This window comes from Mercenaria mercenaria, chromosome 4, assembly GCF_021730395.1.
Source record: "Mercenaria mercenaria strain notata chromosome 4, MADL_Memer_1, whole genome shotgun sequence".
In the NCBI taxonomy this organism is placed as follows: domain Eukaryota; kingdom Metazoa; phylum Mollusca; class Bivalvia; order Venerida; family Veneridae; genus Mercenaria; species Mercenaria mercenaria.
The window spans coordinates 11492642-11505357 of record NC_069364.1 but is presented as its reverse complement, the minus strand read 5'-3'; the positions used below and the strand labels follow the sequence as shown (position 1 = coordinate 11505357).

Genomic DNA, 12716 nt, shown 5'->3' with positions numbered 1-12716 from the left:
AATCTCCATGCTAGGCGGTGCCTTGTTTCATATTACTTCCCTATCACTGTCTTCCGAACATCCGATTGGTACTTTACTCGAAATGTCCTAGTTGAACTTTTATTTCAGAATGTATCACCTGCACATTCTTTAAAACCTTCCTTATGTCGTTTTTTTTTTTTTTGTTACCATGGATAGCTCTATCTTATCATTGGTTTTTCCATCACAAATTCGGGACATACCAACTTTACAATATATTTCTGTCAAATTGGAATAACGTAATGATTTACAACTCATGTCACTTGTTTCTCAGAGTTCGTATCCAATTTTGTGATGTGTGTGACACAATAAAGCTCTCCTTGCATTGTTGATAAAGTATTGTTTTCTATAGCTACGAGCATGTTAAGTATTCATAGCAGGAACTGTAAACTTTCCGGATATTCCATTCACAATTATATGCAAAACGGCTGAATGTGAGTAATAAATGTAGTTGTAAAACAAGCTCGTAAGCTCAGTTTAGATTGATAAAATTAGAAGTATGATTTGAACAAGCGAACTGTAAAAGTTTCGCTAGATAAGTCATTGGGAGAAAAAGTTATTTACAATCTACGAGACAAGAAACTGATTGAAGCTAATCTAACTGTGAAATAAGATCATTTGGAAGCACAGCGAGTCTGTTTTTGAGAAGCAAGAAGTAGTGAAATGAACCTCTTAACACAGGATGCGGATTTCTGTTATACAAGTACAATAATTTGAACTTCATGATCCAAAAGGACTAGAAAATATTACAAGACTTAATACAAGTAAGTGGGTATATTATGGAGCTGTCCTATTTTTAGCTGAAAGTATTTTCAAAATACGGCATTAATGTGTTCCAGATAAGAAATACCATATGAGACCAGACGTTTGTTTTGTTTAACGCCACATGGACACAGTCATATGATTGAGTAAGACGCCATGTGTCCTTTATTATTTTAGACAAGGCGGGTAAATGTGAGAGGCTAATGCTTAGTCAGAGCTAATGATGGTTAGCAATACGTAGAAATTATTTTTTACTTATTGGTTTTCCAATGAGGTTTCCCCTAAAATCAAATATAGTGCTACTGTTGTGGTTACCAAGAGCATATCACGAACTAGGATCGTGCTGGAATTGTACCCAAAGAAAGTAGGTTGTTTTATTTTATTTCACATTAAACTGAAGGTTGCATGGATTATATTGACGGCAATATTTTAGCGGGCATTGCAAAAATCTTTCAAAATGAAATCGAGCATAACTTCTGATGAAAACAACAACTAATACAGCACAATCTATGTTTTGTGCTAATAAGGTTAAGGCATTAAAACTTTAGTTGTCGTTAGCTATTCCAATATCCTTATCTGACGAAGAAAGCGATACCTTATAACACGAATAATGTCCTTTTATTGGCAATTTAAAGGTACTACCCTCAAAATCGTTTGACAACAAAATGGACATGCACTAGCGGATTCAGGGGAGGGGGCGCACCCCCTTTAAAATCGCCGGAGCATAGGTAATTTGTCTTATATTCTGGGTAAAATAATTGCAAAATGTACATTTTTACTGACTCGCTACGCTCGCGTACACATAATTTGTCTTTTCTTCTGTCTGACGAATATAAAATATGCATTTTTCCCTCGCTACGCTCGCAGTCTGAAAATTCATAAAATGTGACTCTAATTAGCTTTTCATTTGTTTTGATTTTGTCAAAAATATGTCCTTTGTCAATAGCAAATAAAGTACCTCAGAACGTCCAGAATGCACCAGGTGGATCCACTGTTTTCAAAATTTCCCGGGGGAGCATGCCCCCGGACCCCCCCCCCCCCCCCATCTACCCTCACACTTTCTCTACTCTAGATACATTTTACGCCCCCTCTAACCCCAAATCCTGTATCCGCCCCTGGACATGTTTAGGTATCAGGAAATTATTAATGCTATTTTTCTTTACTTAATTACTAACAGACTATATGTTATGGAAACCCTAGAGAATTAGTTGTTTTTACTAATTTGTACATTATAAACCGCTTACTCAAGGTAAACTGCTTTGATTATATGTCTCCGTATTCTCCTTGGTGTAGTGATCAAGAACGTAGGAAAGGTTTTATTTATAACCGTGGCGGCCCGGGTTCGATTCCCGACTCGGGCGTGTTTTTTCTTGATTTGGCATTTGTGAGATAACTTAGAAACTTAAACTCCTATTCTAATGTTCAAAATATGACCAGTTTTTGATTTTAAAGAAAGATTTTGATTTCATGAACGGCGTGAAAACGTTGTTTATTTCCCGATATTCCGACCTATCCTAAATTTTTGGCCCGACCCTAAATGTTTTTAGTCAACTTTAAGTCTTCTGAAAACTGGTGATTAAAATAAATTTAATTAAATCAAATAAGTAATTTACCAAATATGTAAATTAAATTCACACTGTACACGTATTTGGATTGAAATGATAATTATGATTTAACCACCTGGTTAATACCTCTCTCTGACGATTCATGTGGGGAAGTTGTTAGTTACTTGCGGAGAACACAGTTTATTCTTGTACAGAATCCTTGAATACTGATTAGGTTAACTGCCCGCCGTTACATGACTGAAATACTGTTGAAAAAAAAAAACGGCGTTAAAACTAAAACAAACAAACAAACAAATCAATACCTCTGCCTTTAGTGTGTATTGATTGGGAAATATTGCCTGCCTTTTAATGTAATTTTGTTGCCTGTTCCATAAACAATTGTCACATAGATTGGTTGATTAAAATGCGTCTGCATCACAAGGGCATCATAATGTAAAAAATAAATAAATAAAAACATTCATGTCCTAAGTATGCATACTTTTAAAGCAAATATCTACTTTGTTGTATAGTGCATGTTTTCTGACCTGGCGGGGATATTTATAGAAAGGTCATAAATGGGCCATTCTATCATTTAGTTTAGGGAAATCGGCTACATCGTTAGATTTGGTTTCATTCCGTACGAATAAATCCGATATGCAAAAGTTACCTATTGTTTTTAATGGTAAAGTCTGTACTAAAAATATTTTCGCCAGGTCAGAAAATATGCACTATACTAATCCACCGGATAAATACTATTTATTGTCATCAAAGTGGAAATCCGTGTTAAAAAATGTCATGCATGATCATATTAACCAACGCGATATATATAGAAACGTGATTCGGTTTACGCCCTACCATATTTGGTAAAAATACAGTTGTTTAGATGTTTATAAAATTAGGTATATTTATGTGAAATAATTGTTGGGAAACCAGCTCCTTTTTAAAGATTTTTCTATTTTAAACATTTAACAAACAAGTTTTGACCTTCAACAAGTTTTGACAGGTTCATGTTTTTTTGAATAACGGGCATTTGTTTACCAAGATAAAAAACGGCCTTATATTTACATTCATGGGAAAAAAAATAAATCTAGCACCGCGTTTAAATACTCGGTATGATATGGTAAAATATCCGCATGCTAATACAGTGGACCCAGTTTTCATAAACTGAAATGGGCGTAATGCTTTAACGCGAACAGTTTTTTTTTTTTCTTGTTTTTTTTTTTTTTTTTTTTCTTCTTTTTCTTTTTTTTGTATTCATGGATAGATCTTTAAGTGGCCAGTAAAATGACATCTGATTTTTTAAATATTGCTCATTTTACATAACTTTTTCTCAACTATTTTGACTATTTCCGAATCACTGTTGATGTTACTCATTTTCTACCTGTAGAAAATAGGACACTACGGACACTATGGACACTAGTTTAGTTTATTTGGCTTTGTAATCCTTAGATTAGATTTTTAACAAAAACAATAGAAGATTAAGTGAAAATAATCAACATTGTCGAACTTTGTGTTTTTATCGTATATATCAACACTTTTGAAAAATGATCTAATGTTAAACTAGAGCGTTGTTTTAACAATTTTTATTTTATTCTTAGTTTTCAGAAGTTACAATATGCTGGACCTCGTCAAGATAACGAGTCAAAAAGTTACCAGTCCGGAACCGGATGCACTAGGAATACACGTAGAAAAACCTAAATTCCCCGAATTTGCCCTTGTTTCTAAACGTCTAGAATCGTACCAAAATTGGCCAGAAAATATTCCCACAGACAAGAAAGATCTAACAGAAGCAGGTCTCGTTTACACTGGTAAGTACTTTTAACAAGAGAGTTACAATAACCTTAAGTCATTCGTCTGATCTTGCTTATCTGACTTTGAACATATATGATGGCACTATACCCTTTAAGCAGTTCAGGAGAAAAACAACTGTTTAAGTGTTCTATTTTTAACTCTATTGGCCTTTTAAAATGATCAAGAGAAACTTCTTAGAAGAATCCATACTGCTACAGACCAGTTTGGCAAAGTTAGTCCAGCAATTCAGAAGAATAATCCTATGAAGAATTATTCTACTTCTCGCCCTGTTGATGAGCGAGACCATTAACACTTAAGGGAGGTTCACACTAGGATACAACAGACCAGTTCCAAAATTAAATAAAGATGTTTTCTATTTTTAGCCATGGTGGTCCCTAATGAGTGTCAAGCAGCATCATCTCAACACACTTGAACTAGGTCTATAAAAGGATGTAAATTCAGTGAGAATAAATCAAGCTCTTCCTGTGAAAAGGTTGTTTCAATGATTCTGTACTTTTAGCTTTAGCCATGACTACGAATTCAGTTGTAACCACATAAAGTATTAGATGCCTAATATTAATATTTACAAAGTGGCATTTACTTGTTATATTCTTAAAGGTGACCGTGTTTCGCACTGTTTTGCAATTCTAACAACTTTTTCCGTGCCGTTGTTTTTTTATATAAATTTTGTATAACTTAATATGGTATCTCCTCAAGCTCAAGACGAGACAAATTTCAAAGTGATGGCCACTATCCAAAACGTTTGCAGAGAACTCATTTTACCATTAATTGTAATAAAAGAAACATCAAACTATTGGTAAACAAATGTATAACACAAAATAAAAATGTCAATATCATTTTTTTCTAGGGTGCTCCAAGTAAACGAGTTTAACGAGACAGAATTCTAACTTCAACATTGAAAAAATATGGTCGCATCCTGTGTTTCTGTTTCGAATTTTACTTACTTCATTCAAAAGTAACCTTGTAACTTTACCCCTTCTGTTTAAGCAGTATATTCACTTTGAACAGCGAGAACTCACATGTTTAAATGGTTTTACCCTATCTCTTTGGATTGCCACATATAGGCTTTTATATCCAAACAATTTGTTTTCGTGAACCGATAAATTGATATTAACCATCGATGTTACATAGTTAACAGTGTCCAGTTTTCACGTTAAAAAGTCCGGATCTTATAAGGATCTTATACTCGGCCTGAGTGTGACACATTTTATCAACCATGTGATAAACTATTTTTTATTATCCGTGCAAGGAAAGAAAAAATATATGCCCATCCAAATGTATTAAGGAAATGCAACTGCAGCTAATTGCAGGAAAACAACGGCTGATAACATTCATAGCTGTAGATGTATTGTCTTGCAAGTATATCCAATTACTAGAAATTAAGTCGATACATTTGACTTATAACATTGTATTGCACACATTTAATTTATTGCATTTCGTTGAAAAGGAGTTGGTGACAGCGTGAGGTGTTATTTCTGTGGCGGTGGTTTAAAAAACTGGGAACCCGGCGATGTTCCCATGGAAGAACATGCACGGTGGTATCCAAAATGTCCGCATGTAATACTGGTTAAAGGACAAGCCTATGTGGACAGAATTAACCGAGGTGAAGAACCTGAAGAGACCGATATCGGCAAAGACCAGGTATGGCAGAATTAAAAGTTTCAAAAATATAAATCAAACAACACGCTCCATCTTTTAATCAGTTAAGCGCTCCCTTTAACTTCAAGGTTGGAGAGAGGTGTCAAAGTGTAGTAAAATATCAAATCGCTTTCAAAATTTTATTGATAGCATTTCGAGTAGTGTCACTAAATACTATGTCATCCTGTCTCAGATTAGATCAGGCGGGGTCAAATGACAAGTGCGTGATCTTGACAAAAGAAAGATGACATCATTATTTTTTTCTTAAAGACGTTTCAAACCCTATCGAACATGTATGATGATAATGCAGTTATAAGTGTATGAATTTGCCTGATCTACGGAAAGCCGTAGTTAGAGCAGATTTTTTTTGATAAAACTGCATTTTGGCATTACCACCGAAACTTTGATATAAGTCATCAAATGCGTTGCCGGTTATTTTTTTCTGACGATGTAGAACAGCCGTCCATAACCAACTCCATTTTTTTCGAAAACGCTGAATTTCACATGTCCACACCGTTGCATTGTTTCCTTTTAAAATCGCCAATGCAAAGTATTGATTCTGTATCGTGTATCTATGTTTCTCAAACTCGAAGCCATACTACGATACAGGCTTTTCCATTCACCGTCGTCTCCGCAAGAGCCGACGATCGATAAAACAGTTCGCATTGACACTCCAGCTCTCATCCATTACCGTTTCTTTAGCTTTGATATTTTCGACGATTGTCAAATTTCCTTCTGACAATGTTTACCAAATTAGCAACGAAATTACGGCTGTCCATACTTTTCAGAAATAATTAGTTCAGAGCTACACTGTTTGCCATTGATATTGTGCAGAGTCACTATACACTGCAACCTATACATTTTGTATTCGTAACCTTTTGAATAATCTGGCGTATGAATTCTTGGGCTTTGTTTTTGAAACCTGTATATTAATATCCATTTTGTAGGGCTATTTCGATACAAATAACAGCATAAAAACTGTAGCAGCGCAGAGCTGTATTGAAATGGGCTACTCCAAAGAAATGGTAAAACAGGCAGTAAAAATCTTCATGAGTAAAAACGGTAAGTTCTGCGGTGTTTTCCTATTCTGATATATGTCTTGTTACACTATTAGAAAATACTGATGTTTGTCCATGACAAAGTGTTTTATAAATGTGTTGTATAGTATCGAAAAGTTACATGTATTTTTGATAATATGTTAATATATTTCATCATAATACTTTATAGGTAACTGCGATTTTAAAGGTACAGATTTGTGCGAAATTCTTTTCGATATAGAAGAAAATCCCGAAAAACAAGAAAAAAGTACTAATGACGGAGATGAAAGCAGTGAATATATTGAACACGACAAAAAAGAAGTAGCAGATGCAGATCAGCTTGGTATGATTATCATTTACGTCTATTTACGTTGTATAAACGTTATTAATTTTTCTTTCTATACATAATACGTGGTGAATGTATCTATTTGAAGTATTGCATGAAGAAGTCAGTAAAAAGTAAACACATACGTATACTGACATTCGGAGTTGATAATGACAGTGATAATACATTGAAAAAAAATGCAAAGCGTTTCCGTTTCAAAATAATTTGATACTTTAATTTATATTTCAGAACCTTTGGAAACTCTCCTTGAAGAAAACCATAGATTAAAAGAGAATCAAATGTGTAAGATATGCTTGGACAGTCGAGCAGATGTAATATTTCTGCCATGTGGTCACATGGTCAGCTGTCCTCAGTGTGCTCAGGCGCTACTCAAATGTCCTGTTTGCAGACAAACTGTTAATGGACAGTTAAAAGCGTTCTTTCCTGTGGTTAAAACTACGACATGACGGCACAGACCCTAATTAGACATTTATGATTTCATTACATTATCAGACTGATTAGCTCTTCAGTTTGCATAGGAATTACTCTTATTTGCTATCTGTATGCATATCATAAATAACATTATATTTATTACAAATAAATACATTACAAGATACCCTTTAAAACATAAAATACATAGTTCTCAATGAAAAAAACATTACTCAGCCTAGTGGTTAATATATCTGGCAGAACCTAAACATATCACATCTTAATCATATTCTATATTTACGTTCATGTATAACATGTAGATAATCAACACAAAACATAACATGACATACCTTGGATTTCTGACAATTATTCTCACACAAACACACAATATTCACTGTGTACTGGTAATAACTGTATTAACTGTGCTGTAAAGTTAAGATCAGAATATTCATGCAAAGTGTTAAAAGAATGGAGTGGCAGTTCGTAGATTAGCCATTACAAAAACAAGCGCCAATTCAAGAATGTCGGAAGAACGCGTACAGGACGAATAAAACCGCTATTCAAGAAACAACACTTAAACAAATCAATCTAGGAAAAGCAATTATAAACTGCAAACCAAAGAATGAATCTAACAATCCAAACACTCCTTAAAACCAAGTAAAATTTGTGACATAAATTATGGCGTTAAGCAGTCATCTTCAAGAGTTTCACCACCTGATGTATTGGACCAAGCAATTATTGTTGTTTTATTTGGCGTGGACAGTCCCCTTGCTATTTATAAATTTGAAACCACTTCCTCCAACTCCGCCAACCTAACTTTTATTGTCAAAAGTCAGGGTTGTTTTAAAACTATGAATATCACAAAGTGTTTCTCGCTCAGTATATTATGTTTTCATTATCAAACCCAAAAGTCAATACCGAGAAAGTGTTCCATTGTCTTAACTTTATAATGTTTTATATGTATTACATGTAGTTGCGTGGGTGACGGGTTTCTGACATCCAGTTATGTTTATTCGGGTAATCGCTATTACAAGTAGAATGTTAGCTTATGTATATAATTGTTATATTCTGTATTTTTTTTTTTTTTTTGGCATTTTTGAATAAATGCTCACTTTTCATTCAAAACCAATATGCGTTGTTTTTCCCTCTTTCCTTACGAGTTCGAACTAACTTTTGATCTTATACCCAAGCTGTGGACAATACATACATATAAGGTAAATATAAGGTACTGCGAAAGGTTATGTTGAATTTGGCTTCTCGATAAAGGTATAAATATTTTCAAAAGAAACACGGTATGAATTTTAAATGCTAACTGATAGAGAAATGTAAAACAAATTTGATTTATAATTCTGACAATTCCCGTGCTAAATTCTGAGATTAATTTAAATTTATAAATCAATAATGACACGCTATGGTTGTCCTGTTGTTTTGAACATGGAATTAACAGGAAATGTTTTGCATGGAAAATCAAAAGTGAGATTTGTTTGTATTTACCTTTGAATAACTTACAATTTGATAGTTATTTAACTATTTCAGTTATGCATTTAATGTCTGTGATAAAACCTTCCTATCTGCCCCCGTCGAACGTGCGACCCAGACCGTCTTGGCCAGGTCTAACCTTTTTCTATGCTCTCACGCAACAAGACATGCTAGTTACAGCACAACCTGTCGCAATATCTCGGCCGATTTGTCGTACGATCATCAATTGACTGGTTCGACTTAAGAGTTCCACGATTAACTACAACAACGTAAGACCACTCAAGACAAAATTTGTAGAACAAAAGGAAACATTAAAATCTGTGAAAAGATCCTTTGGGAGCACAGAATGCAACCAAGCAGACTATGTGTAATTAAATCTGTTCATAAAAGGTAATTGAATGTTCAATATCCCTCACCCCAACCCCCACCCCACCAACCCTTATCCCAGTACCGCCATAAGCAGTAAATATAAATGTTGTCGATTATCCCAAAGGACCAGAAAATGTTACAACCGAGTCCAAGTACGTGGAGACACTTTACAGCCGCCAGCACTTAAAGAATGATGTTGTGATAGATAATTAAATTTGTTAAAAGATCCTTTGGAAGCATAGAACTCAACCAATCAACATAATAGCATACTCTGTTACGACCAGCTGCGACCAAATGCGACAGGATTTATGGCACATGATCGAAAACCTCCACAAGACTGAATTGATTCGCGCTACTAGACAAGACCGTCATGTGACAAGAGTTTCCTATGGTCCCTTTCGATTTCCAGTCGCAGCCGATCATATTTGTATTGTGTCTCATAATGAGACTAGGACTTTATTATTGTCGTTATACAAAGACTTGACGAAATGTTTTACGTATCTATACTACCAACAAAAAGATCTGAGGATTTTCTCCTTCTAAATTCGAAGGCAATGATTTGTCGATAAGTTAGCAGATTACTAGACGCAAAACGGGGCTATTCGACTTGAATTGGATGGTTTGACTTGAACCAAACAAATTCATGACATCTGAAAATTACCATCCTACGACGTACTCTAGTATCTACCAAAAACTGCCATACAGGCATTGCAAATTACAGAGTGATACTCCCATTTAGTTATCGGAGATTTAAAAATTTTCAGTTTACATCTGCATGATTGATGCAAAGAAAATACATAATTAGAAGAAATTATCCTATTTAACTTACTGATTAAAACATCAAAAACACGTTTTATATTAATTTTCCCACATATGATCTCCCTTTGACTAATGCTTAAAACAAGACACATAATTGATACGCAACAAGGATTACAATATTTGCCGCAAAGCACTCTTGTAATGTTCTCTCTCTCTCTCTCTCGCACACACACACACACACATACACACACACACATTTGTTTTTCGAATGAGTTTCATGACCCCTTTTAGTGACCACCAGAACTAATACTAGAACAAAAACACCTTTAGACAAATTCTTCTTGTGGACTATTCGTTAGATCATCATATCAGTATACACAGTATTTGATGTATAAAAAGCAATCTGACTAAAGTACATATCCTATTACGCTACGCATAGGATCTGAAAACGACCTATTCATTGCCTCGTTCTGACGGCTCTTTCGCTAGCCAATCAGAGCCTAGCTTACAACATCTTGCAAATCTACATGTAGCATTGACTTTTGATATTTACAATTCTTATGTCGTAATGTGTCAGATAGCCGGTTAGCTCAGTCGGTAGGCCACTTGCTTTGTAAGCGAGGGGTCCCGGGTTCGAGTCCTGGAATAACCGCATATTTTTCTTATCCTTTGACAATCGAACAAGTCGTCTGATTGGATAACATAAAAATAGCAATAATGGAAATCCAAAATATACAGAAGACGAATGTGAATAGGCCGTTCTCAGATCTTCGTTTAGAAGATCAAGTACTTTAGTCAGATTGTATAAAAAGTTACGTTTAGACGAAACTTTGTTGCTACTGTGTAAGATAGTTACTTATCAATGTTTTTTAAAACTATACTGAAAAGAGATTGACTGAAAAAGTTTGCAAATGAAGTTGTGGAAATACTTTAATTCGGGGAGGGCTGCCAAATTGTCCACCTGTCAAATTGTAAGACAGTTGCATATTACCGGTATTATTAGAATGTTGTGGAAAAAATAGGTCTCTGGGTTCCACTGGATCTTTAATCTCAGTACTGTGGCAGAAACTGTTGCATAATAACTAGATTTGGTTAGTACTGTTTTGAACACTCTTCTTCGGGTTTTTAATCTTTCTGTAGATGAAAAATATTGCCGATGAGATTATTATTGCATATTTCAAATATATTTCGCCATATCGCTTTCATGCTATTGATAGGGTCAAACAGTTTATATATAAGGTATTTTGTATAGGACAGATCCGTAATATTTTTTCTCAACACAATTATTCTCTTTTATGTGCCATGACATATAATCAAGGACAATATCATCAGTCGTCTTCCTGTGTCTTTAAAATGAGTCATATCTCTTAGATGGTTATGTCTTAGACTAGCTCACAAACTAGGTTAAATATCCTTTGTTAAAACTGCATTGCTGATGAAACATATTTCTCTTATACAGTGTATATAATTTTCCTCTTGATAACTCGTTTACCAATGATTTTCTTATTGATTTATATTATGGGCTAAACAATTTCAAGGATCATTCAAATTACTCAATGTTCCAAAGCAAACTAATACCATAAACAAGTAACCAGTACACTTAACTTGAACTTTGAACGGTATTCCTTTCAAACAATGTCTTTGAAAAAAGACTTGCTAGTCCTTTCGTATGGTTTCGAACAAAATATGTCTGAAACTATTTTCAAATACTGCTTGACCTGTACAGATCAAGATCCTAGGCTGGAACTCTCCTACAGTCTGAATAGTTCTGAAATTTCTGTGTTCATATGTTATCGTATATAGTATCTTTAAGCGGGAACTCTGTTTAAGTAGGGCACAATGCTCAGCTCGAACGTCTTCTTCTTTTAAACATGCATTTCAATTTGCTTAATCATCACTTAAAGGATACCGAAATTTCTCCTTTTCTGTATTATTTATACAAGGGTGTTCTGATTAGTGCTATTTAGTACGAGACCTGCTCTAACAGTTGGTTTCCTTTATACATTGCATAAGGTTAATGCGTGGCACTAGGATTAAGCTATGACTATATTTAACCAAAACATAACCATAAGGTATCAAAGTCTTATTATTGCAGCAATTAAATATTTCTTTATCTATTTTGTTGGGTTTCAATAATAGGTCATATGGTAACTTTCCAGCTTTGATGGTGTACAAAGACCCCAGGTGCCGAACAAAAACAAAACTGTAAAACAATTAAGTATAATTTTAGCTTTTATTGTATCAACGAATGAGTAATCGATGACAGAAGTGTCCTATAAACAAAAATAGAATGTCATTTAATATAAACATTTTATAAATGGGAAACCACAGTGGCATGACATATTTTGACTTTTTCAAAATAAATTTAAACTGCGATACAAATATAATTATAACATTCTATACCTTCGACAGTTGACCTATTATTTACTTTTTTATACAAGTTTTCTATTGTAATATCCATAGGTCCAAAGACAACTGTTGGTAACCGGAAATACATTTACTGAATGACTTGCCTGTCAGTAGTTAAAATTATTTTCCGTTTTG

General features: G+C 34.3%; 1 protein-coding gene across 5 annotated transcripts; it reads left to right on the top strand.

The window, feature by feature from the left end:
* The first annotated feature begins 244 nt into the window (after positions 1-244).
* LOC123550997 (baculoviral IAP repeat-containing protein 7-A-like) lies at positions 245-8694 on the top strand. Of its 5 annotated transcripts, none has more exons than XM_045339582.2 (6): positions 245-786; positions 3923-4132; positions 5584-5777; positions 6722-6836; positions 7002-7154; positions 7386-8694. In XM_045339582.2, the coding sequence occupies exons 2-6, from the start codon at positions 3940-3942 to the stop codon at positions 7601-7603; spliced, it is 873 nt and encodes a 290-aa protein (XP_045195517.2). In that variant the 5' UTR covers positions 245-786; positions 3923-3939; the 3' UTR covers positions 7604-8694. The 5 variants fall into 5 exon arrangements, with proteins under 5 accessions (XP_045195517.2, XP_045195514.2, XP_053396412.1 ...); XM_045339579.2 differs by having other exon boundaries at positions 246-782; XM_053540437.1 differs by lacking the exon at positions 245-786 and adding an exon at positions 994-1144.
* The last annotated feature ends 4022 nt before the right edge of the window (positions 8695-12716 follow it).